General features: G+C 44.6%; 1 protein-coding gene across 1 annotated transcript in view; it reads left to right on the top strand.

Moving 5' to 3' along the window:
- LOC138265874 (kazal-type serine protease inhibitor domain-containing protein 1-like) overlaps nt 1–27,820 on the top strand; it is a 92,569-nt gene that overhangs the window by 41,197 nt on the left and 23,552 nt on the right. The window contains exon 3 of the mRNA XM_069213993.1: nt 6,324–6,471. Coding sequence (XP_069070094.1) covers nt 6,324–6,471 — 148 coding nt within the window. The remainder of the gene's footprint in view (nt 1–6,323; nt 6,472–27,820) is intronic.

Consider the following 27,820-nt stretch of genomic DNA (forward strand, 5'->3'; position numbering starts at 1 on the left):
CAGGCCCTTACATATGTGGTATCATAGATGCTGGGCCAGTCATCCTGTGTATGTGTTCAAATGCTGTGGCTGTATGACTGTGGTTCACATGCCTTACAACATTGTGCCTGATTCCATTTCATTTTCCCTCTTCAGGTCACATCTCTGTCTGCAAGCTGATTACTGTATTGTCTGTTGCCATCGTTGACACTGGATATCATTACAATTTGGATGTACTTACACACCTGCTGGAGTGTCCCACTACATCTGTCTCTTCAACATTATTGTGGTGCCAACATGTGTATACATTTGCTGTTTGGAAACAGGATTGCCACTACATACAATGAAGAGACGTGCACCATGACTTGTGTTAATTTGTGTTTATTAAGTGTATGACATCACAGTCCAGAGGAGTGGGGTAATGGTCTAGGTGCTGATCAGAGCTGTTTGTCTCACAACCATGGCACACAAGGGTGACAGTTCAGAAGAGGGATCACTTTCTGGTGGGGGCATTGGTCTTGGCCTGAGGTCCTGCAGGATGTCTGGATGGGCGACCTCTTTTACGGGGGCAGGGGTGTTGGTGGCCTGTGGGTCCTCCTGATGGGCCTCCATTCCAGTAGCAGGTGTTGATGTTGGTGGTGTTGCCTGACTAATGGATGGGGCCTGCTGTTGTCTGGAGGATGTCCGCGGGATATTGTTCAATTCCTTGAACTCCCCTAAATTGGAGACCGTGGTGGCATTGAGTGCCTGCCACTGCTGCAGGGCCTCCTGGCAGTATTCCCCTTCAGCCTTTGGGTGGCCTGCAAGGTGGTGTGTATCTGGCCCAACTTGTCCTGGGTTTGCTGGTAGGCTCCCTGGAGACTGTTCCTGGCCAGTCGTGTCCTGTACCTGCCTCGTCCCTTGGCCCACGATTGTCCTCCCACTGGCCCTTACCCTCTGTGCCCATGCCCCTGGTGCTGTGTGCCCCTCCCACTGATACCAGGAACGCCATTGTCTTCGGTTTGCACAGTTGACTCCTGCCCCTGTCCTGTGGGGCACACTGATGATTGATGTGACCTTGGGACACAGGTTTGGGAAGGTGGGCTCTGCGGTGCATTGGCTGCCACAAGGGAGGTGGTTTCAGTTGTAGGCAAGGTGAGGCTGGTGGTGGTGGACTGACCACTCATGCCTGAAGGGCCAGGTTTGTCATCCATATCCAGACTTCCAGGGGAATCATCTCCTATTGGACCTGCTTCCAGGCCTGGGCTTTCTGTCCCTGGGCTCCTCTGCTGTGTGGCAGTACTTGGGAGACCTGTGGAATGAGAGGTATTGTGTTAGATGATGGTAATGTAGCAGTGACACACATGATTGTATGCCATCATTGACTGGATTTGCATGGCAGTAATGGCATTGACAGTTATTAGTCAACTGCTTGTGTTACCATCACTGGAATGTTTCAATGGGCCTATTTTAGAGAATAGTTAATGTTTGTCTTGCTACTGCAATTGCCATGCACTGATATGCATTTGTTATACTTATTGGTGATGGGGCGTGACATGGTTTAACATGCAATTGCAGAGATGTGAGGTGGATGTAGCAGTCATGCAAGGGTAGGGAGTGTTGCATTGTGGTAGTTGTGATACTTGCTTCAGTGTGGGGTATACATGCACTAGGTGGGTCTGTGAGGGAATAGTGTCATTAGGGCTTTGGCTTGCAAGGGTTGGTATTGGGTCCATGGTGGGCTTGTGCACGTTAGGGTGGTGTGAGGGAGTGAGACGGTGGTGAGCGTACATGCTGTGCACAGGGACATGTTGGCTGGGGAGTGCAGTTGACTTACCAGTGTCCAGTCCACTAGGTATTCCCGTCAGCCCTTCTGGATGTAGAATGACCAGGAGCTTTTCCTCCCATGATGACAATTCTGGGGAGGCGGCGGGGGCCCATCACTCGTCCTCATGACGTAGATTTGGTGCCTGGAAGCCATGGCCCACACCTTCTCCCATAAGTCGTTCCACCACTTCCTAATGCCCTCCCTTGTGCATGGATGGTTCCCCAATGCATTCACCCTGATGACTATCCTCTGCCATAAGTCGTTCTTTCGGGCTATGGTTGTCTGCTGGACCTGTGCTCCAAACAGTTGTGGCTCCTCTCTGAGGATTTCGTCAACCATTACCCTCAGCTCTCGTCTATGAATCGTGTTTTTTTTTGTGGTGCCATGGTGGTTGGGTTGCGGGTGGGGGTGTATGTTGTGCGGGGATGCTGGTGTGATGTTTGTTGGTGTGAGTTTGGGTAGTGGTATGTGAGTGAGCTTTGTGGTGTTTGCATGCAGAGGTGTGTTGTGTGATGTGTGTTCAGTGTGGTGGTGCCTGTGATATCTAGGTGCAGTGCCTCATTTCAGTTGCTCTTACCTTGCTCTGTCAAAGTTTCTGGTTGCAAAGGGTTCTGGGTATGCTTGAGGGGGTGTTTTGTAGTGCTGTGGACAGGTGTGTGTGTATGTGTCTGAGGTGTTGTGTAATGGTTTTGTCCAATGTGGTGCAGTGTGTTGTTGTGGTGCCTTTTTTTCCGCAGCGGTTTGGACCGCCTATGGATTGCTGCCATGTTGGGACCGCGGTGCTGATTTGTGAATCGTTATTTGGTGGGCGCGATGTTCGCGATATGGTGGTGCTGGTGGTGCAGCTGCCTCCTTCACGCCATCGTTTTGGCTGACAGTGTTGTTTTTTGGGTGCATTTTGGGCAGTGTTGTGTGGGTGACTTGTAATGTGACGGTCTTCACACCGCCATCACTGGTGATCTTTAGGTGGCCGCTTACACGGCGGTCTTCGGTAAAGACCGCCAAACTCAGAATAACCACCTGAGTCTTCTGTCCTGAAAATGTTTTTTAAACAAAGATCTAAGAGGTCGGGGTAGAGATAACCTGCCCCCTATCCCAGCGTTCTAGGCTCTTCAAGGCCCTGTTTGGTTGTTTTTATGTTTTTATGATTTTTATGATTTTTTTTGTGAGATGAAAAATGTTACAAGAAAGACTCAGACATATTGGTTTTAATTTATAAAAGCATGTCTCTGACTCTTTCTTATAACATTTCTCAGTCTATGAAGTGTAATAATAAAAACTATGTTAAAAGAAAGACTCACAGCAGGTTGATTTTATTTTCTTAATGAAACGTTATTAAACATTTTTGTAACAGTAACTATTATTAATCATTGTATTGTGTGAATTACTGAAATATACGTTTGATGATTTTTGGAGAAACATGGTAGAACTGATTTTTTATGTACAGCTATAGCCCCACCCTGATAAAGCCCCACTTCTTATTTGATATTTTGCTGTTGTGACTCGTTGACAACATAAGGAAGTCTGCAGGAGTGCGGCCAGGACCTACAAGATCATCCTCATGTTGTGCATGCCAGAAGGTTGTGCGCTTTGAGGATTGCTCGCCTGAAAGTTATTGGATGCAGGGCCTGGCGGCAGGCATGGTCGTGCAACCAACCCTGCGCAGGGCTGAGGGTAGTGCGAGGCATGGGGTTGGGTTTACATATGGTAATAAAATATTACTTTATGTTATAAAAACATAACTACACCAACAACAAAAAAAGGTTAAAGTAACTATAACTCATCCGCTAAAGTAACTATGAATCACATCCTTACCTTGCACTGCTAATTATCCCAAATTATATATTAATCATGACATGGTCTGTGACATCATTGATAATATGAATGCAACTTCTGAAATTACATCATTGATGACAAGACTGTGCAAGGTATGATCTTGATTTATAGTTACTTTAGGGCATGAGATATAGTTACTAGATGTAGGAAATTGGGATACTGGTTGAGGAGGGTGACATTATTTAAACCAAAATGACAAAAGTCAAATCAGTAATTCTGGTGATATGCAATTTTAAATGTTTTGTGAAAATCAAGAGCTAAGAAAAAAAGGTGCCAACTTCAATAATCTGGTTGTGGTAGATAGGGTCCAAGTCACAAATTCAAGCTGACCAGGATGGAACAAGTGCTGTACACAAGACTAAATATGTCCGCTGAAAAGTACCTTGTGTCCTTGGCATTGAGATGTTAAGTCCTTAGCAAGCTGTGGTACAAGTAGAGGCCTTCTTGACTTAGGGTGAAGTAGATTGGGGCTCCTCGTGACTTCTGGTTGCTGAGTAGTTCCTTATGTGGCAGTTCAAGCTACAGTGCAGGGTCAGGTTCGTCAAATCGAAGGTGCCTTTACCTGAATCTTAGGCCCTCAGTACGAGCTCGCAATTATTGGATGTGATAAATATTGCATCAGATAAACACTGACCCCTAGGTGTTCTTTATTTATTGGGTGCAATAATTTTATTGAACTTTTGGGGAACAACATGTGGATTTCAGCAATTACTTCAGCAAAATGTGCATGCTTCTGTAAATACTAGGTATTTCCCTTCAATAAAGATTGGCAGGTTTGACCTTTGTTGGCTTCAGCTATGTAATCTACTCCACTGCAAGACTTTGAACTCCAAAAGGAAGACCTAGGCTTTACTTAAGATTTGACTGGCACCCCGCCATACCACCAGTGTGGCAGAGGTGATGACCCCAACCACCCTTGTGTACGACCATCTGCCATATTTAGAGATCTCCACATGCTTGGTGGAGATCTCTATACCTTCAGAAGAGTCGCCACCAGGTCGGAGTCCTTGAAGACATGCCAGCTTTGGTGAGTGGCTGCCAGGTGTCATGCAGCTGCTCAGAAAAGTTGTATGTGTTGCAGAAAAAAAACCTCTCAGAGCTGTGGTTTGTTTTTGGAAATACAAAAACTAGTGGTTCTCATATGCTGGAGGTTTTCTCCAAGGCCTTGAGTGTTACTTTACATTTTCTGTTCGACACCACCAGGCTTCTCCTAGCAGTCCCCAACAACAAAAATAAGTACATCCGAACGTTTAGTTTGAGGGACTTAGAACAACTGCTCATTGTCTTTGAGCTGTCAGTTTCAGGTTTCCAAAAGAGGAGTCAGTGAGAGCTCCTCCTCTGGTAAAAACAGTACCCTCTCCATGAAACTCTAAATAGGACTGTAAGTACCAAGGTCGACTTTGCAAAGCAAAACTGAACTCCATCATGGTCGACCTAAGATTCCACCCAGGCCCCAGTCAACTGTGAACTGCCATTGTACATCAATGCTTTACTATTTCTAGATGTGCTTTGCTTAAAATATCAAAAAATTGTATCTCTTGTTCTCCGTTATCTGAGTTTGATTGTTTTAGCATCTTTTCACTAATTAAAATCTACTCTTTTTTTTTTTATTGGTTTGGAAATGTTACTACGTTACTTGCTTTACTTTAAAATTGTTGTTAACTGCTTGAAACTAGAACACATCTGGTAGTTGCCTGATGTAAAGGCACTGCCAAGCTATTGAATGTGCAATGTACCAGGGATTTAGTGCTATATTAAAAGGAATCCACAGAAGTGTTTTTGGAATACTGCACTGCAGGGGGTTATATTATGAGCAATGTAACAGAAATACTGCACTATATTGTGTTAAACCTGTAGCACTGTGATAGGAGTGCTGAAGTATTATGAGTGAAATATGAAGCTTTGTATTGGGATACTGCACAATCGTGTGAAAAATCCAGAGCGCTGCAGTAAATACTGGACTATATTGTGACTATATTGCGACAAATGCAAGGCATTGCGCTAGGGATACTGAATTCTAATTGTGCTACACTCTGAGCATTGATATATGGATGCTGCATTATGCTGTTAATTCTAAAGCAGTGGTTTTTACCCTATAGTCCGCAGCCTACTCGGAGGGTTTGCGACTGCTTAGTAAATTAAATAATATTAACAGATTGATAAAGTCTATATGTAAGCAAAATTTAAAAATTCAAAATATTTAAAATGTCCTGTAGATGTGAAGGTCGATGAATGGCTTTAGGAAAGCCCTTACCATTACCACTAAAATCAAACTTTTGATTTATTTTTATATTTGTCTGTGAATCAAATAAAATAGTTCATGTACGTACTTGTTTGATTACTACTTGTTTCTGTATTTTTTGTACATTTTGTGTGTTTCAGATCATCGAAAATACTTATACGGGGGTCCCAATGACTCAGTGTGGGTCCTTGGATTGCAATAATGATTAAGTGGGGGCCCACAAAGGTCAAAAGGTTAAGAACCACTGGCCTAGAGCATTATAATAGGAGTGCTGAAGTAAATTGTGTTAAATCCACAGCACTGTAATAAGAAACTGTACAGTACTATGAAAAAATCTAGAGTATACCTTATACTATGTCGCATCCATAACATTACCTTAGGAATATCGCACTGCAACCTCATTGTTACCCACTAACACCCAGTACTTGTAACTCACCGTTTCCTTTTCCTCTTTGCCAGTCCAGGGGAGGACCGCTGAAGTATGAGCTGTCCAGCTGGCTGCAGATTGAAGGGGTAACCCCGGAAGACATAGGCACATACCGTTGTATTGCACACAACAAACTTGGTCGTGCCACGGCGCATGCGCAGCTCCACGTTCTGGCAGAAGGTAATCATTTCTATTTGCCAGTCTGTGTCACGAGACCTGTACTAATAATGGACAAGCGGCTGAAGTGTTTGCACAAGAGGATATGTAATTATGCCAATACCGTTGTAAATTTCACGGTATGCACTGGTGAGAGTGGGAGCACAAGAAGAATTCGGAATGTTAGGAACGTATATGTTAGTGTTCAATGCTGAGACTGTACCCCTTTGTGACTTATTGTTCCTGAACATGTATTTTGTTTACACAGGGGGATGTGTGGAGTGCATGCATATCAATGCGGCAGTTAATAAAAGTAAGCAGCCATAGCTTAGTTTGTAAAAAAAGAAATGAGGGGACTAATGTTTTTCTTATGAGTCAGGTGCTACTGAGTACCGGAGTTGGTGAATACGAGGCTGACTAGTCTTGATTCCACATCATACCTCTTTCTTCCAGTGCCATACAATTCCTGTCGCTTTATCTCGCAGGTTCTTTTTTCACCCCACCTTCCATGTTTGTTCCTGATTTCCTGTCTTTTTCTATATCCTTTCTCCCTTTTCTGCTTTTTTCTACTTTGTTCTAAGTCATATGCCCTCATTATGACTTCTGCAGTCTTTTTGTAAGACCGCTGAAACTGTGGGCGCTGAAAGACCGTCAGTGCTGGCTGTCTTAAGACCACCCTAATGCGACTGATTTCGGAATTCTGCCCGAAATCGGGCAGAATTCCAACACCAGTTGTGCTGGAGGTCAGTGGTGAAGAGGCAGTTCCACTGCCGGCACCGCCACGCTAAAAGGATGCCGCATGCCGTATTACAACACATAATACGGTGTGTTGGTGTCCTGATGTGGAGCTGCCGGCGGTGGAAGCTCCGGGACCCTCCCCTCCTGGACGACTTCCTCGACGGACGAGGTAAGTGGATTGTCCGACAGGGGAGGGGTGTGTGTGTGTGTGTGTGTGATTGTTTGTGGATGGCTTGAGGGTGTGTGTGAGTGTTTGTTGCTAAGGGTGAGTGTATGTGTGCGGGTGTGAGCGACTGAGTGCGTGAGAGTGATTGAGCGGATAGAAGGTGTGAGTGCGTGTATGCGTGTGCATGTGTATGTAAGTGGATAGGGAGGGGAGTGAGTGTGTGAGTGAACAGTGAGAACGGGTGCATGTGTGTCAGTGGATGGGGAGAGCAGGTGAGTGCATGTATGCGGTGCAGGGGGTGTGTGAATGTATGTATACGCTGGGGGGTGTGACTGTATGCATGCGCTGGAATGGGAGGGGGAGGGGGAGTGAATGCGTGCATGAGTGCAGTGTTTGTGTATGTATGTTAGTGTGAATGGGGGTGTAAGACGTGAGTGAGTGGGTGAGTGGGAGTGTGTTTGTTTGTGTGTGGGAGTATGTGGGTGCATGTGTGCGGGTATGAGGATGTGTGTGCGTGAATATCCCGGCAACAGAAATGCAGATTCCTGTTGCCAGGATACAAGACCACCAGCATTTTCTGGTGGTGCAATCACAGTCTTTTGTGTCGAAATACCGCTAGTGATATTACGGTGTCCGCCTGGTTGGAGGTGCTCCTCTTCAGCCCGGGGGACCGCAGAAAAGCAGCGGGACGGGTGGAGTGTCAGTGGTTTGGCTTAGGCAAAACCGCCAACCTCGTAAATTGGCGGTCTTCACCGCCGGCCTGTCGGCGATAAGACCGCCACCTTAGATCTGGTGGTCGTAAGACTTCCAGTCTCGTAATGGGGGCCCTAGTGTTATGATGGGGGCATAGCTCAGTCAGTGATATTTGGGGGTTGTGAATCTCAAATTTCCCAACTGAAAAAAGCAGTGGGTCGCAAGATTAATGGATGAGATGACCAAGGCTCGAATTGGAATGTTTCTAGGAGGAGCATGGTCAGTACTGATTTGCATTAGGTGGGCCCTGCGCCTGATTTAGAGTTTGGGAGACAAGTACACCTTTACAATGGTGATAGAGTACCTGTCTGTCAATCTTGAGGTCCATTTGACAGTTTTTGAGTCAGGCTAACTGGAATTTGTATGCAGACAGAGTAAAATTTACTCTGTTGATGTAAAGTTTTCTCTGAAGGCAAAACTGTGTAGGGGGCCTTTGACGGTAAGCCTTCTGACCACCTGCCCTATTTAAATTGGACAATATGATGACTTTTTTTTCTTAACTGTCTGCCACTACCAGGTATATCCTTGTGGTGAGGGAAGGAAAAAAAGAAACATGACCCCACACCATGAAGAAAACCCATGATGTGGGGGGGGTCATTATTTTTTATGTAAAAAACCCAGCTATGGGACTTTGCTTTTGGGCCATTTACATTCCAATATTATTATTGTATTCTATGCCACCTCAGTTTGGACCCAGCTAAGCGCAAATAAATCTTGATCCTGATCCATTAGGAATAGTCCAGCCCAAACTAGGAAGCCAGGTCCTCCTTCACCCGGAACACAGTTAACCCAGCACCAGTTTCGTCCTAGCTATGAGTTCATCAGCTAGGTACCGTTTGGTTTCAGTGACATTGTGCGCACAGGGCCCACATCTGGGCATACCTGTCCCTCATACGGTAACAAAATAAGTATACAAAACAGTGACAGATGGAATGTTTAAATTAATCTCAGCCACTGGTAATCACTCGGGCTGCATCCCAATCCCAATTTCGCACACCATACCACCTCAGTTTGGACCCAGCTATAAATCGGTCTTGACCCTATTCCATTAGGAACAGTCCAGCTTGAACTGCCAAGCCAGGTCCTCCCTGATCCGGAACACAAGAAACCCAGGAACCGTTTCAACCTAGTTATGGGCTCATCAGCCTGGTTTAGCTCGGTTCCAGTGACACACTGTGCACGTTCGGGCTGGACTTTTCCTGTTAGAGCAAGGTCAAGACTCATTTGCATATAGCTAGGTCCAATCTGAAGTCACATGGTGTGCAAAATAATGATGGATTGGGATGTGGACCTGAGTGATTTTCAATGGCTGATGTTAATGCAAGCATTCCATCCATCACTGTTTTGCATACTTATCATGGAAGTCAGAGACTGACACAGCTATCCAACCCTACTACTGTCAATGTTTGTGAATCCTAAAAAATAGCACTTCTATGTGTGAAGATTTACTATTTTTTGAGAAAACCAGTCACTACATATATTTAAATTCCTGAAAAATGAACAAGTTAATTACTGGAATCAAGATGAAGAGAAAAACCAAAACAGGTGTAGGAGACCTGACCCAGGCCCCCCAGACCAAAATACTAAGCAGGAATGCATTTATTTGGAGGTTGTATTACACCAAACACCCCACTGAAGCTACGTCCCTGTCTGATGAAAAATGTGGCTTGAACCTTAAAGGAAGAAGTTAGAGGGTAATTTATGCTACTCTTAAGCAAATATTTTGTTGTGTACCAGTGTGTGAGCAGTGGTGTAGCTATCAATAGAGCAGGAAGTGCTGTGGTTCCAGGCCCTGGGAGTGAAGGCTCCACTGCCCCATTTAGGGTTATTTTTTTAAATTATTAAAGCATGGCCTGCAGGCCAGGGCCATTGCAAAGGAGAGCAGTCGGACTATTTGCCCCAAACTCCAGTCTTTCAGGGCCCTGCACTGCTGCTGCAAAATGTATTTGTGTGTCACAAAAGTACGCTTTGCATGATTTTGTGATATTTTCAGATGAACAGGTCATAGAAGAAACCACTAGTTGGCATCAGCCCACTGGAGAAGCCTTTCATGGGTATTATGTTCTGAAGTGAGCTGTTGTGTCGATTACAAGAGCCCTAATAGGGCTACCGACAAATTTGCGGAAGGGGCCCATTTCCTTCTTTATATTAGGGCCCTTGGCTCCCTTCCTACGCAATAGTATGTGAGTGTAAAAGCCCAGATCCATTGTGTGACCATAATATTGTTATAGAGAGTACATATGTTGATGCATAACTTTAATTATTTGTGAATCGAATACTGTACTTAGTAGTGGCTCACAGTCAGATGTAGAAACTAAAACACGCAGACCCAGTGCATTCCACTCCATGAAGGAGTATTGTCCAAAGTATTGCCTTACGACAGAATGTCCCAGCTTCGGTAAAGTCCCAAGCAAGCTCTCCCCTGCAGCTGCATCGCTCTCTCCTGTTTGCTGCCACATTCTCACTACCTTCTCCTCCTCTCCCCTGTTTTTCTGAATGCTCTCTCCTGCTTTCTGCCTTGTTTTCACTGCTTTCTCCCTCCTTTCTTACTGTTTTCCTGAGTGATTTCCATGCTTCCTACCTCGTTTTCACTGCTTTCTCCTTCCTTTCACTCTGTTTTCTTGAGTGCTTTCTCTTTTTTTCTGCCTCATTTTCACTGCTTCCCCCCTCCTTTTGCTCACTTTTTCTGAGAGCTTTCTCCTGCTTCTGCCTTGTTTTCACTGGTTTCTCCCTTTTTCCCCCCTGTTTTCCTGAGTGCTTTCTCCTGCTTTCAGCCTTGTTTTCACTGTTTTCACTCTCCTTTCCCTCAGTTTTTCTGAGTGCTTTCTCCTGCTTTCTGCCTCCTTTTCATGGCTTTCTCCTTCATTTACTTCTGTTTTTTCTGAGTGCTTCGTCCTGCCTTCTGCTTTGTTTTCACTGCTTTCTCCCTCCCTGTCTCCTGCTTTTTGCCTCCTTTCTTTCTCTGTTCATTCAATCTTTTCCCATTACTGCCTGCCGCCCATTTTCCGCCTTCTACCTAGCCCCGCCCACCACCTTCCAGCATCCCTGCCTCCTTCCAGGACCTACTTTGGATGCACACAGTGGGCGCACAGCTGGCAAACTGAAGGCACGGCAAAGGCAAATCCATCTGCACCCATCTGTGCCTGGACTGCGCCATGTGCCAGGACCCCTGGCTCTTCCACCCCACGAAGATACACCACTGCCGACCTGCGAACCCTGGATGCACCAACAACCACTGCTTCTGCTCTCCCCACGTAGTGCCAGAGAACCATTCTCCTGCTGATACTGCCACCTCATCTTCAGCACCAAAGCAACCAACGCACCCAACACATCAATAGAGACCACCATGACACAACTCCAGTGCATCCTACTCAGTTCACGTTCACTAGTTAAACACACCACTGAGGTCAGGGACACAATCTCCTCTCTCACCCCGGATGTCATCTTCCTCATCAAAACCTATTTCAACCACACCTCCGCACAAGACATCGCCACTGGCATCCCCGAAGGTTACAAGATAGCACACTGGGACCGAACCAGCAAGCACGGGAATCACCATCATCTACAGGGACACCATAAGCTGCACAACATCCCCTGATGACCCGACACTGGTAAAGGAACACCTCAACTTCCAACTCCACACAGATGGAAAAGGCAACATCAGGGGCACCCTTGACTACAGACCACCAGGATCACATGCCGGCTTCTGCAATGCCATCCTGGAACTCATTGGCCTACAAACAATTGACTCTGAGAACTACTTTTTCGTGGCGGACCTCAGCTCCACCAACCACCTGGAATGGTTGAGCAGCATTGGCCTCAAGCAGCTAATTACCAACCCTACCCGTATCGGAGGACATACGCTCAACTCCATCTTCATCTTCACCTCCAGTGACAGTCAGGTACATCAACACTGCATCACTCACCTGGTCCAACCACCACACTGCACCAACTCTGGACCCACATACCCTGGCTCCTTGCCCCCCAGATCCATGCAAAGGAACTGGCATGAGGTATCAGAAGGCCAGTGAAATTACACTTTCTGCTCTCACCTTCCAGACTCTGCACACCACCCTGAACAAGCAGCAAAGAACTTCCCAGTGGATCACAAAATGCCATGAGGATACCACCCCCCCCGGTAAAACAGCCAAGAACAAAGAACAAAGCAAAAGAGCAAGCTGGTTCACTGTGGAACTGCACTCCTCCAAATGCAACTGTCAACAACTTGAAAGAAAGTGGTGCATCAGCAACAAAACAAAAGACCACACCCCTTCAGGACCACCCACTGCCAGTACAATCGCCTCTTTAAAAAAAAACGAAGAAGAACACAGTAGCAGAATGCATCAAAGACTGCACAAACCGCAGCAAAGAACTCTTTGCCATTGTGAAGAGTTCATCAGTCCTGCAGCCACAGAGAATAACATCACTCTCTCCCAGGAACTGTGCATCAACCTCACAGACTTCTTCCACAACAAGATCTTGGCTATCTAAGAAAACTTCAAATGCTAACCCTCTCCTTCAAACAGAATCAACAAGCTCAATGCACAAACATGAACCCCAAACATTTTCTCACGCACTGGGACTCCTCATCACGTAAGACACTATCTCCATCATGAACTCCATACACTCTGGAGCACCCACAAGCCCTCGCCCCCCCACTTCTTCAACCTCAGAAGCAAGACAATCGGCAATGAGCTCAGGAAGGTCTTGAATATGTCCATCACTACAGCATCCTTCCCGGAGGTCTGGAAACATGCTGAAGTGAGGCCCCTCCTGAAAAAAAATCCACCGACCCAGCCAAAGTGAAGAACTACCAGTCCATCGCTCTGCTCCCCTATCTAGCGAAAGTTCTCAAGAAAGCGATCAACCCACCACAACTTCCTGGACCCCTCCCATTAAGGATTTTGAGCTAACTACAGCACTGAGACAGCCGTGATTGCAGCCACAGATGACATCAGAACCCTCCTGGACCATGGGGAAACAGCAGCCCTCAGCCTCCTGGGCCTGTCCACCACGTTTGACACTGTCTCGCATCGCATCCTGATCAACAGACTTCACCACATCGGGATTCAAGGAAATGCCCTCAAAAAGATCGTCTCGAACCTCACCGGTGGAGCCCAAACATCAGTCTCCCACTGCTCACCTCAGAGCCTAAGAAGATCATCCGTGGAGGTTCTCAAGGATCATACCTCAGCCCCACACTCTTCAAAAGCTACATGACTCCCCTGACCGTCACCGTCAAATCACACAGACTCAACATCATCTCCTTCGCTGACAACACACAGCTCACCCTTTCACTGTCTGGAGGGTCCTCCACCACAAAAGCTCAATTCCACAAATGCATGATGAACGTAGTTGAGTGGATGAAGGACAAGTGTCTCAAACTCAACAATGAAAAAAAAAGAAGTCCTCATCTTTGGGAAAAACATCTCGCCATGGACTGACACATGGTGGTCCGCAGAGCTCGCCACTTTTCCCCGCCCCAACAGACCATGTCCGCAACAAGTTGATTCAATCTCATCCACCTGCTTCCACACCCTTTGCATGCTCCGCAAGATCTTCAGGTGGCTTCCAGCAGACACTAGAAGGACCATCACGCACCCTCATCATCAGCAGACTGGACTACAGAAATGCCCTCTATGTAATAATCACAGCACGCCTCCTGAAGAGACTCCAGACAATATAGAACTCAGTGGCAAGACTCATACTCAACCTCCCCAGAAGGACCCATATCACACCCTATCTCAAAAACTACACTGGCTTCCGATTCAGAAGAGATGACAGTTCGAGATGCTGACGCACACCTACAAGGCCGTGCACAACAAAGAACCATCATACATCAACAAACGCCTGACCTTCCATCAACCGACCAGACACCTCCGATCTTCTTCCCTCATAAACACCCCATGGATCCGTCGAGCCAATAGCGGAGAACACTCCTTTTCACACCTGGCAGCCAAGGCTTGCAGCAACCTCCCTCTGCACCTCAGGACCACACCGTCACTCCAGCTACACAGAAGAGAACTAAAGACCTGTATGTTCAAATGATCATTCCTCCAAACAGCAGCATACAGCTTCAGTGCCTCGAGACCTTCACGGGTGATTTACCATGCTGTAAAAAAATCAGAAGAACAACTAAGGACATTGCCTTTTTGGCCTACAGATAGTGGAAAAAAATATTAAATAAATAAATTACATGTGTGTATGTGTGTGTATATATATATATAAATATATATATATACTGTATATATATTCAAAAAACAAGATTCTCTTTCTGTTTTAGCAAGAGAAAACCGCACTCTGTCGTTGTGCCAAAAATACCTTAACTTTTAATACATTAGTGAGATCATAAACAAACAAACAGGAATCCCCTGACGCGTTTCGGTCTCACCAGACCTTGTTCACTCCTTTTCACACCTGGCAGCCAAGGCTTGCAGCAACCTCCCTCTGCACCTCAGGACCACACTGTCACTCCAGCTACACAGAAGAGAACTAAAGACCTGTATGTTCAAATGATCATTCCTCCAAACAGCAGCATACAGCTTCAGTGCCTCGAGACCTTTACGGGTGATTTACCATGCTGTAAAAAAATCAGAAGAACAACTAAGGACATTGCCTTTTTGGCCTACAGATAGTTGAAAAAAATATTAAATAAATAAATTACATGTGTGTGTATATATATATATATATACATATATATATTCAAAAAACAAGATTCTCTTTCTGTTTTAGCAAGAGAAAACCGCACTCTGTCGTTGTGCCAAAAATACCTTAACTTTTAATACATTAGTGAGATCATAAACAAACAAACAGGAATCCCCTGACGCGTTTCGGTCTCACCAGACCTTGTTCACAGGGGATTCCTGTTTGTTTGGTTATGATCTCACTAATGTATTAAAAGTTAAGGTATTTTTGGCACAACGACAGAGTGCGGTTTTCTCTTGCTAAAACAGAAAGAGAATCTTGTTTTTTGAAAATATGGCTGTCCTGCCTCAAACCAGCACCACCGGAGAATTAAGTGCGCCGTAACACGCAGATCAGGACATCTTTTCTTTCATACATATATATATATATATATCTTTCTCTCCCTCTCTCTCTCTCTCTCTCTCTATATATATATATATATATATAATATGCACTTAAAAAGCAAAGGTTACAGGGACGTTATAGTTAGGCGGAGATTTTAAAAATACAGGGAGTGCAGAATTATTAGGCAAATGAGTATTTTGACCACATCATCCTCTTTAGGCATGTTGTCTTACTCCAAGCTGTATAGGCTCGAAAGCCTACTACCAATTAAGCATATTAGGTGATGTGCATCTCTGTAATGAGAAGGGGTGTGGTCTAATGACATCAACACCCTATATCAGGTGTGCATAATTATTAGGCAACTTCCTTTCCTTTGGCAAAATGGGTCAAAAGAAGGACTTGACAGGCTCAGAAAAGTCAAAAATAGTGAGATATCTTGCAGAGGGATGCAGCACTCTTAAAATTGCAAAGCTTCTGAAGCGTGATCATCGAACAATCAAGCGTTTCATTCAAAATAGTCAACAGGGTCGCAAGAAGCGTGTGGAAAAACCAAGGCGCAAAATAACTGCCCATGAACTGAGAAAAGTCAAGCGTGCAGCTGCCACGATGCCACTTGCCACCAGTTTGGCCATATTTCAGAGCTGCAACATCACTGGAGTGCCCAAAAGCACAAGGTGTGCAATACTCAGAGACATGGCCAAGGTAAGAAAGGCTGAAAGACGACCACCACTGAACAAGACACACAAGCTGAAACGTCAAGACTGGGCCAAGAAATATCTCAAGACTGATTTTTCTAAGGTTTTATGGACTGATGAAATGAGAGTGAGTCTTGATGGACCAGATGGATGGGCCCGTGGCTGGATTGGTAAAGGGCAGAGAGCTCCAGTCCGACTCAGACGCCAGCAAGGTGGAGGTGGAGTACTGGTTTGGGCTGGTATCATCAAAGATGAGCTTGTGGGGCCTTTTCGGGTTGAGGATGGAGTCAAGCTCAACTCCCAGTCCTACTGCCAGTTCCTGGAAGACACCTTCTTCAAGCAGTGGTACAGGAAGAAGTCTGCATCCTTCAAGAAAAACATGATTTTCATGCAGGACAATGCTCCATCACACGCGTCCAAGTACTCCACAGCGTGGCTGGCAAGAAAGGGTATAAAAGAAGGAAATCTAATGACATGGCCTCCTTGTTCACCTGATCTGAACCCCATTGAGAACCTGTGGTCCATCATCAAATGTGAGATTTACAAGGAGGGAAAACAGTACACCTCTCTGAACAGTGTCTGGGAGGCTGTGGTTGCTGCTGAACGCAATGTTGATGGTGAACAGATCAAAACACTGACAGCATCCATGGATGGCAGGCTTTTGAGTGTCCTTGCAAAGAAAGGTGGCTATATTGGTCACTGATTTGTTTTTGTTTTATTTTTGAATGTCAGAAATGTATATTTGTGAATGTTGAGATGTTATATTGGTTTCACTGGTAATAATAAATAATTGAAATGGGTATATATTTTTTTTTGTTAAGTTGCCTAATAATTATGCACAGTATTAGTCACCTGCACACACAGATATCCCCCTAACATAGCTAAAACTAAAAACAAACTAAAAACTACTTCCAAAAATATTCAGCTTTGATATTAATGAGTTTTTTGGGTTCATTGAGAACATGGTTGTTGTTCAATAATAAAATTAATCCTCAAAAATACAACTTGCCTAATAATTCTGCACTCCCTGTACAAAACCATAGATGTTCACCTGTTAGAGTTATCTTAAGTAACTATAACTTGTGCCCTAAGGTAACTATAACTGCGTGCTCCCGCCATGCACAGTTTTTTCATCACAAATTTGACTGCAAATATTTCATATTATCAATAATGTTATCAAAGATGTCATGAGTGCATAAATGCATAAACCATGTGATGCACCTATTCTCTGAAGCAAAATGCCTTTTAGATTTGCACCCCAAAGAAGAGATTGGAATTTCAGATTTGTGCAGTGTCTTTGGGGCTCATGGCAAAACATATTTTGGGGCCCTCAGTTTACATCAACTTTGAATTTTATTCTCCATATTTTGTCAATTGAAGCCTGCAAGATACCAAATAATATTGAATTATATGTTAAATTATCAGACTTGGGGACACAACAACCATCAAAATGTGTCTTGGCTGATGTCTCATTGATTAAAACATCCCCTTTGAAAAGGTGGATATGGGCAGACTATGGGGGATGTTAACTGCGTGGGAAGTCCCACCTCTGCTCCTCAGGGTGATCATATCATTTCATCAGGGGACATGGGTCCGGGTAAAAACAAGCTCCAACACAGTTACCACTAGAATGTGGACCTACAACAGGCTCAAACTGGGCTGTGTATTGCCCCTTCTCCTTTTCAATCTTTATACTTCTGACCTGGGTGCTGCCCTGGAAGGAGCCAGCCTAGCTACTCCTAAGCTGAGTGGGGTGCACCCAGTGGCGGCTCCTCCGTTTGGGGGGAGAAATGTTGCCCCGTGCCAACTGCAGCTGCAAAACCTTTTAAAGATTTATTATTGTTTTCTTTGAAAGGAGCGGGGCCACGCGGTTGACGTGCACTGAAGGGGAGTGCTCAGCACTCCCCCTTCACAGTGCATGTGGGTTTGGCTGGCCATCTCGAGCCATCTCGGGCTGGCTAAACACACATGCACAGTAGGCTCTCTCCAGCCTAGCAACACAGTTGCTGTGCTGGAGAGAGCCTGCACAGGCTCCCAATCTGCCTGGGAGCACCCTGGCTGGGCACTCCCAGCCAATCCTGACACTGTTCTGAGCAGCGTCAGGATTGGCGCAGGGAAGGCTGGGAGCCTGTGCCTGGAGCGAGGAGCATCGAGAGTCAGAGGAGCGCTGGAGGAGGCAAGTAATTAAAAAAAATAAAATGTTTATTCCCCCCCTCCCACGCCTCCCTGCCCCTTCCACAGCCCACGAGCTGCTACTAGTTGCTCCTACACATCCTGCAGTATGCAGAGGACACCGTAATCATGGACCATACAAGAGTCGGTTAACAGAGAGCCCTGAATGTGCTGCAGAGCTCCAACCAGGTGAATACTTTGCAGGTGAACCAGAGTAAAAACAAGATTGTTGTTTTTTGGCAAGTACCCCCCACAAAAAGCAATCCCACTGGCAGCTGGGAGTACCACCTATTTCAACAGCTCCCATCTACAACTACCTTGGAGTTTGGATCTCAGAATGGGCCACACCAGTTGTCCTCCTAAGGCAGCTTAGATTTAAATCCCTCAGTGTCATCAACCTACTGAATAACCTAAGCAATCACCTACATCGCCCTACTGCTGGGCCCATGCTGACAGTGTTAGGAGCAAAACTGATTCCGGCTCTCAATTACAGTCATTTGGCCTTCCCGGGTCTCCATTACAACTTAGGGCTTGGAGCCTGTTTGAATCTGAAACTAATCTATTTTTGCATGACTGTGTGAATGTATGCTATATTGTACTAGATTTACCTCCATTGAGCATGCATTTTTATAATGTGTAGATGGATTTTTGCAGGGGTTAAAATAGCCATCTGTTTTTACTTGAATGGGCACCTGTGCTAGCGGGACACATCCCTTTCTTTCAGGCAGGTGTTTTCCGCCCCTTGCCCTTTCTTGCGAGTAGACTGCGATTCAGAAGCGACAAGCTCGGCTGTACCGAGTAGAGACCGTGCCTAGGTTTACAATAAGTGTTACATTCCTTAAGGGTCCACACATTGGCATACTGACTGTTGGACTCTGTTGTAAAAGGTTTTCTGAACATTTTTAGACTTCTTGACGACCGACATGGCGCACGTACTCCATGCCTACAGGCTATCGCATCACACTTAGATTCACTTCTATTGAACGAGTGCCGCCATCTCCAATGGGATCTTGTAATTAATTACAAGGTGTTTGGTGAGCACAGCAATTTACAATCACTCTCCTCGGCCACGTTGTCCCCTCTGGGTGCCTGGAAGTTTTTGTACAGTTTGAGTATTAGAGAGTGGGTGAGGCAAGGGCTTCCGCCAAACATCTCTTGTTTCGACGTAGTTCAAGCTGTCCTTTTTCCCAGTGGCGTTTGAATAGGAAGTTCCTCGTCAGACCTCTGATCAGTTCGCTTGTCAGCACATCTTGCTTATCTCAATCGTTTCGGCACGGCTATGAGTAGTATAATATACATTTCAGAAGCTCTATCCCCGTTTCTTTCTACGAAGTGGCGATTTGTCTGCATGCAGTCAAGTACTATACAGAGCGATAGAGGATGGCTTTTATTTGTTCAAGTTTTTTCTTTTTCTTAATGGACACGGATGACCCTGCATGTTTGTCTTCGAAGGTGCCTGTAAGTGGTTTTAACTTGTAACTCTGAGTATTTCAAAATTATGCAGAGCAATAGATTTGCAATGACATTTCAGAACTCGCTTTCGCAGGTATATTCTGCGTTCGTCTGTTTTCCCGAAGAGGCCTGTAATAATACAAGGGCGAAACACGTCAGCACTACTTTTGGAGGAGCCTATGAATTTTGTTTAATCAAAGCAACAACAGGACATCCATTAAGGAATAGAGAACAAAACCAGTCCTCTGCATGTGTACCACAATAACGACTACCTCCTGCTGTGGATTGTATATTGAAATTGTGTGACAGTCACACTTACTTAAAACAATTGGAAGATTTGTAGTCAAGTTTATGACTGGAGTTTTCTGCTTTTTGACTCTATATTGTGTGTCGAGATATTCTTGGTGAATAGAGGCTTTTTCTCTTTTATTTAAATCTTTCATTTTTTGCTATATCTTTTCATTTGAAATAATCTGTATATATTTTGTGTAAAATTATATTTTGTGAGTTTTCTAGTCACAAGTATTATGAGTGAAGATTACTCAGCTAGGGACATTTACGTACATCATCCGCCAATCACTCACCAAAGCCGCCATTGGTAGTCTTTAACCATATCACTTCATCCTAGGAGAGCTCCTAACCAGTATTGTTAACCTCAAGGGTCGAAGGACTGTGTTAAGCTAGTTTAGGTGCCTCTTTGCCCCGTGGGCAGCTATCCTCCCAACAGCCAGTCTCATTGATTGAGGAGGCAATTCTTTCTTCTTTCAGACTTAAGAATGTTTTGTCCTTTTGAAGGTGCCAAAATGTTTTTTTATAATAATCATGGTTTTACTAATTATGCGCTGGTCGAATTAACCATTCCTTTTATGTGCTAATCCTATGTACAGTTTTATACATGTAATGATTTTAATTAATTGAACATGAATTAATAAAGTGTCTTGGCTGGGGTCAAAAGTCTTAAGATGACACTGGTTGTAGAGAAAAACACAGAGAGGTAGAGGTAGGTAAATTTAGGGGAGGAGGTTGAGATAAAGAAATGTAGGTGATATTGAGGGAATAATCGCTTCCAAGAGGACCCCTTGGAAGATGCTGGTCTTAGGCAATTGCCCACTTTGCCCATGCCCTAAAACGTCTTTGGATTTTTGCCCTTTGCATAATGGTGTAGAAAGCATAGTCCCATGAAAAAATTAACATGATGTTTAAAATGTTTTCAACTCAAAGATTCTATTTTAGACATAATAGCAATAGGGAAAATCTGTATTTTTAGAAGCAAGGAGCAAATCTATGACTTGGTATTGATCAAGATCTCCCAAAACCAGGGAATCCGCTAGCTTCCCCATCAGGGGAGATTTTGACAGGAGAACAAGGGAGGGGCTGACAAAATTTTAACTTCAGCGATAATTCTGGATACCGCAGCAAAGCAGGCCAGTGGGTCCAGCACCACTATTTATGGCAACGCTAAGAAAACGATGGGGCTGATATTGCCACTTACATGGATTTCCCTGGTGGACGTGGGCTATTTTATGCACTTCTGCATAACTTTCATTACTCCTAACCACATACCATATTTATTTCATATATATTTATATATTTACCGATTTTCCCACTAGTTTTCCGTTCCTAGCCCCTGAGCAGGGTCCACTACACCCAATGTATTAGTAAGACTTGCTAGTGCAATAGCAGGAAAATTGCGCCATCAGCTCATTGCACAAAGATATCCCTTGCTATATATTGATGCATGTTTATTTGGCTGTTAAAGTGCAGCACTGCCCCATCGGTACTTAACATGCTCTTTGTGTTTTACTTTTATTTTCCTCATTTGCAGAGGTAATGCGTTTGTTATATATAACATATTTAAACAGGTTGTAAAGTGCGATGACTCTTACTGTACTATATGCCTGATTTAGAGTTTGGCAGATTGAGTTAGGTCCAGATGTATCAAACAATTTTGCATTCGCAAACAGTCCGAATCGCAAAATTCCACAGTTTGCGAATGCAAAATAGCCTTTCAGGATTTATGAAAGGCATTCACAGTGCAATTTAAGGAATCGCTAAAATAGCGATTCCCTAAATAGGTAATCGCAAATTGGGAATACCTATTTGTAATTCCCTATGCACATATATCATGCATTTCCGAGATGTGAACTAGGTATTTAGAAAATGCAATTACCACAAATTGAAATTTCGTGGTAAACATGTGCATTTTTAAAAAATGCATTAATAATGCATTTTTTAAAGTGCCATGTAGCGCACATATGCCCCTAGGACATGCATGCGCTTTACACGTGCACAATTTCTGTGGGGGGCGCATCAAAGAGGGCCTTAGGCCACCAGCACCCTTGGATTTGCATTACCTAAATTGCGAATTCTTAACAAGAATTCGCAAATTAGGAAATGCAAAACCATTCGCACCTATGGGCCTTTAGGCCCATAGGGATGAGTGGAGACCCATTCCCTAACAGCGATTGCAAATTTTAATAAATCGCAATTAGGGATTCGCTATTTTCTTACATCTCATTTTGCATTTCTCAAATAGTGATTTCTTAAAATTCTATTTAAAAAATGCAAAACGGGTCTTTGATACATCTGGCCCTTAGTCCATCAAAAACGTGACGGATATCCCGTCCACCGCATTACGATCCCATTATGTCGTATGGATGGGAAATCCGTCTTGTTTGTGACAGAGTAACCTATCTGCCAAACTCTAAATCAGGCCCTGAATCTAGTCTGAAATGCTTGTAGTATTTGAAGTCGTCGTGTTCCCTGAACTCACTGTTTTGATTTGACTTGATGATAATTAACTCTGTGATTGAGTTAATGTGTTTCGTATGAAAAATAAGCCTGGACGAAATTTGTGCAATTTCCTTTGCAGAAATTGCACAAAATGCCCCCAATAATACCTCAGACTTCTGTGCTATTATGCCAAATGACAACCTCTGTGATTTGCACTATTTCATAGCATGCAATGCATCCTTGCATCCATTTTGTTTGCGCAATAATGTATTTTGCACTAGAAAAGAGCGTAAAATCGCATGTGATGTGAACAAAAGCCGCCTGCTTTAGGGTCATTCACATTCTTACCATACTCCTGCCATCTGATTTACAAAGTCTAAAATATATAACGTAGCATAATTGCGTTATCGCATGGATTTCTAATAACAATTGTGATGTGAAATGCTGGAAATTATGTCAGATTACACTAGCATAAATGAAATTTCGTTTGGGCCTAATAAAAAACTTAAATGAAAGGCAAAAAAGAAAAAAAGAAAAATAAAATTCTGGGTGCTCACTGTTAACTTCGAGTTTTTTACAAAGACGTCACTAATGCTCCAGTGAACAAAACAACTCGAGTTGCACTTGATTCAGTTCTTATATTTTAGTTTAATTTGTTAGTTTATCTGTGCCTTGACTTTTGCAATCCCAGTGTACCTTTAGCACCACAATATGCTAAGGGGTAATTCCACGCTCTACACCACTCAAAAATAAAAATGAAACAAGCAGGCAAAATTATGAGAATTACAACTACCACATATGCGGATAATGGTTGAAGTTTTTTTCAAACCTGGATTGACCGATATTAGAGATCAATTTAAAGACAGATAGAGATAAGGAAATATGGCTTCTCTAATTTATCTGGCACTTAGGAGCCCCCAAAGTCATGGTCGACCATGGTCATACCTGCTACTGAATCACAGACAGGAGAGGAGTGACACCTTTTCTTAACACAAACTGGTACTGATTGGTTTTAGGTGATACATTGGAAAGAATTCCAGGGTTTCTATCTCTAGTGATAACATGGCCCGTTTTAGTCGTGTGCTGCTCCTCCTCAAGGAAGATGAGGTTGGTGATCTGGAAAATTGAAGTTGAGTGCTGAATCACGTGAAGCCAGTCCCTTTCAATGTGACCCTTCTGGACATACTTACAGAAATTACTGTCCTTAGGATGGAAGGAAGAATTATTACCACCATTCCCTTGTGGACCTTACGGGAGGAGATGTGGATGAGAGCAAAGCTGCAGACTTGGAAACTGGGCAGCCAGGCTCAAGCACCAGCCTGAGCTCCACATCCTATGATTGAGGTCAAAACCCGTTGTGCCTAAAATTGTGTAATTTAATCTGGTTCTCATATAAAACATGCCAATGCCCCTGGGCCATGGTTGTGCTATATAAAACTTCAAACCATGAAAATAAATCTAGGGTGCTCTCCTGGTTCGAACTTGAACCACCACTGAATGCCTCTGAGGCTGGTTGTACCCACCTGGAACTTTCAACTTCTAACCTTGCCTCTTCTGACTCTTTCTGCCAGTTGTAATTCATCATCAGTTTCTGCAATCTGCTTTATGGATCAATTCTGTTCATTCATAGCCATAGCGGATCATAAGCATACACAGCTATTTGCCTACAACTCAGGGGTTTTCAGCGTCAATTAAAGAACAGTATGGTCAAAGCTAACACAGCTGTCCGCCTACAACCTTGTGGCCAACAGGGTTGCTAAGGCATTTTCAAAATAACAGAAAAAAACAAATACCCCATGAAACAACGCCCCCCCAGACCCCTTCAAAGGAAATAGCTGCAGTGGCCTATGGTGATAGTATGGTAGTGTGGGTGGTGGACTTGTGGAAGTGCGTGTCAGCCTGTAAAGGTTAAGGTGGGGGAGGTGAGCTTTCTTGTGACTCAGTCGTTGGGAGCAGACGGCACAATATACGATAATTTGGGCTGGTTTACTCATTGAATTCAGAGAAGAGGATATTAATGGATGGTGCCAACATTTCAGAGTAAGAGTTGCTTATCTGATCAACAGCTAGAGACAGTTTTTCCATTCCTAGTGTGAAGCACTGAGCCCAGAGGTACAGTCAGGAATGCTGTCAGAGTCCCATAAAGAGAGGATAGCTTGGTGGGCAGCTCTTAAGGCCAGTGTCATTTGCCTCCCCTTCAGGGAGCGAAGTGGGTAGTTGAGGGTATGAAGAATCCCCAGGATAGTGTAGGCCTGAAATCTCAGGATGGTAGTGTTAAAGGCAGTGGCAGTTTCTTCATTAGAGCATTGGGGTCCTGCCCCTCTTTTTTTCAGGCACTTCAGTCCTACACTTACCTCCGAGCATCATCAGGCAGCTAGGCAGGCAAAAAAGTGATGACAGTTCTGCATTGATGGGAATCTCTCTCTTAGAGCTTACCTTTTTATAGTCCTTGATTGTATTGATGCAGATGCTACAGGAGAGATGCCATCATGCAGATCAAATCCATTCTCACAGGGCGTAGTGTGGTGAAGCCCTGCATGAAGCTCGTGTCACACCTTCAGTAAAAAACGTGCATTTTGTCAAAGTCCCTCTTCAGTGTTTTGCAATTGCACACTGCTGGCTGGAATTTTGTTGTTGAGCTCAGACGATCCGAACCTCCAGTGAATGAGCCATATCACATATTGTATTTACTGACAGTGCTCTCTAATGGGCACCTCATGCCTTTCAGGGAAATTCATTTGTGAACCTTTTCCCCAGTAAGTCATGTAAATAGCAGTTTTTAATTCCTAAACATTAGTGGGCTAGTGCAAACTTTAAATCTTTGTTCTTTTCTTTATAATAGAGTTCTTTATATCACTGTATTTGTCAACTCTGCTTGAAATTGGTTTTAAGGCATGAGCTAAAGTGCTGTTTTCTCAAAATATTTACTGGTCTATCTCAGCAAACACGAGCCTATGCAGCCTTGTTCACTGGATGTAGTACTGCTTGTTTCCTGTCCTGAGATGGGAATATACTTCTTTCTTGATGCATAGTTTTCCAATAGCACTGTTCCTGGGAGAAACCATCTCCTCCCTCCTCACTGAAGTCTTCTTCTAAGAGTTCTGCTTGCTGTCTCAGAGCATTTCACCTTATGTTTTTTCTGCACCACCATTTTCATACAGTATTTCACCAGCTGCCATTGGTTAGCTGCCTTGCCTGTCATCTAGTATTGACTCCCAATAGCTAACCAACTTCAGGCAATACCAGAGAAAGTGGACCAAGGTGCCCTCACACGCACATCCCCTCCAAAACTCTCTCGAGCACCCCAGGTTTCACAACTGGAGCCATGCGGGGGTAAGATACCAGCAGGATACTATCTTGTATGCTGTTTCCATGCTTGTCAAGTTGTGGGCTGTGTGATGGGCCCTGTAGTGGATGACCTCCCAGTCTTTAGCAGAGAGAACCCTGCCCAGTTTAGCCTCCCACCTATTCTGCCCCATGGACCTGGATGACAGTATCCCTTGCCCAATAAGGTGTAAAGCTCTGTGATGAGATGTTTGCCCTTGTTCTTAAGGAATACCCATTTTTCGAAACGTGTAAGGGATCACTCTGCGTTCGGTTTAATAGAGGGCAGCACCACTCAATGTCTTATTTGTAGATATTAGCTGTGACCTGCCTCTTCTTGGGCATAATTGGATTGTAGTTGTTCAAATATGATGATCCCTTCTGAGTCGAACCAGCAGCCTTTGCATTTGCAGCCATTTTCCTGCCAAAGTCGGAACCTCTCTTGGTGTATCCGGAAGTAAAGTCCGGGTTAGGCAGGATAGGGGTCGGAGGGGAAGGAAAGGAAGTCAAGCCAGCCTTGTTTGCCACGGCATCCCATACCCTGAGGTAAGGTATAAACTCATTTGCTGAATCCAAAGGGAACAATGAGCAGAGGTGGGCCTCCTGAGGCGAGACGATTGAAAGATTCAGAATCTGTGATTTTTGCATGTTGACTTTAAGCCCACATTCCCAAAGCCTTGGAGCTCTGCCATGGGGACAGGGAGAGCCGACACTGGGTAAGTGAGGGCAAGAATCACATCATCAGCATATAAGCTGTTGAGGTGGTGGTCTCTGCCATAATTTATCCCAGAGATTGCTTGGTGGGCCCTTATTCTTTGCCTCAAAGGTTCCATGTATAAGTCAAATAAGAAGGGGCAAGATGGGGCAACCCTTTCATGCTCTCTTCTGGATAGGAAAGGGTTGGAACATCATGGTATTGACTCTCACTGATGCCTGGAAGGGCACTGTAAATGCTGTGGACCCATCTGCTGAATTTGTCTCTGAGGCCAAATTGCTTCAAGGTCTCAAACAGATATGGCCAGTGTACTCTGCCAAACGCTTTTTTGGTGCCAATTGAGAGACGGAGGGCCTCCTTCTGGGATCTGTCCATCAGATGGAGAATGCTTTTGGTGTTGTATTCACATTGGCAGGTGGGTATGAAGCCCACCAGGTCTGGGTCGACTAAGCCAGGCATAAGAGGATTAAGGCACTGGGCCAGAATGCTAATAAAAAGGTTGACATCAATGTTCAGGAAGGAGATGGGTCTGTAGGACCCCTAGAGGTCAGGATCCTTGCCGGCTTTTGAAATAATAGATTGAGTCCTCTAGCATGGTATCTGTGAGGGAGCCAGAGTCAGCAAAGGAGTTATAAATTTGTGTAAACAGTAGGGTCAAGTCTTGGCTAAACATTTTATAGGACTATGACGAGTAGCTGTCAGGCCCAAGGGATTTAATCAGTTTTAGGCGGACGATGGCCGAGATAACCTCCTCGATCCAGATGGGTTTCTTCAGATCACTGAAGCTGTGGTGCAAGAGAGGGGTAACCGGAGTTGCCTCGAGGTAGCCAGAGAGGTCACTGCCGGGACTATCAGATGTTTTGCATAGTGTGCTATAGAAGCCCTGAAAAGGTGATGACATTTGTGCATCACTGCAGGCCTCATTGGTTGGGCTGGTTTGTATCATTTGGACAGATCTTGTATGGTTTTGGCCCAAAGGGGGTGTGCCAGCAAGCGCCTGCAGAGGTTGGAGGAGACTATCTCTGAGTTGCCAGCATGAAGCCCTCGTCTGACATGAGTTGAGCCACAACACTAGGGAGAGGGAGGTGTGGTGAGAAAGGGGCCTTGGAGCAATGAAGATTTCTTGGATGACAGTCTGCACCATTGGGGTTGCTATTAGGTGGTCCATAAAGCCATAAGTTTTGTGCGCTGCAGAGTAGATGGTGTTGTCTCTCATGTTTGGGTGGAACAGTTGCCTAACATCTCTTAGCCTGCAGTCAGTCAACCATTGATGGCCTTGGGTTGTGAAGGCACCAGATTGGTCGAAGCATTGGCCTGAGCAGTCCAGGTCAGTGCCCATGACTAGATTCATATCACCACCCATCAGTATAACAGCACTGGGAGATCGTAACACAGATGCAAGAGCTCCCATGATAAACCACTCCTGGTGTTCGTTGGGTGCATTTATGTTAGCAAGTGTAAAGAGGAAGTTACCCAGCTGAAACCTTTAGGCCAGTAGTCACCCTTTAAGTTTGGCCACTTTAGTCAAGATTTCGCCTCTAAAATCTCTAGAAAGAAGGATCACCACACCCCCTTTTTCTTAGAGCTTGAGGACCA

Source organism: Pleurodeles waltl, chromosome 11 (genome assembly GCF_031143425.1).
Source record: "Pleurodeles waltl isolate 20211129_DDA chromosome 11, aPleWal1.hap1.20221129, whole genome shotgun sequence".
NCBI classification, from domain to species: domain Eukaryota; kingdom Metazoa; phylum Chordata; class Amphibia; order Caudata; family Salamandridae; genus Pleurodeles; species Pleurodeles waltl.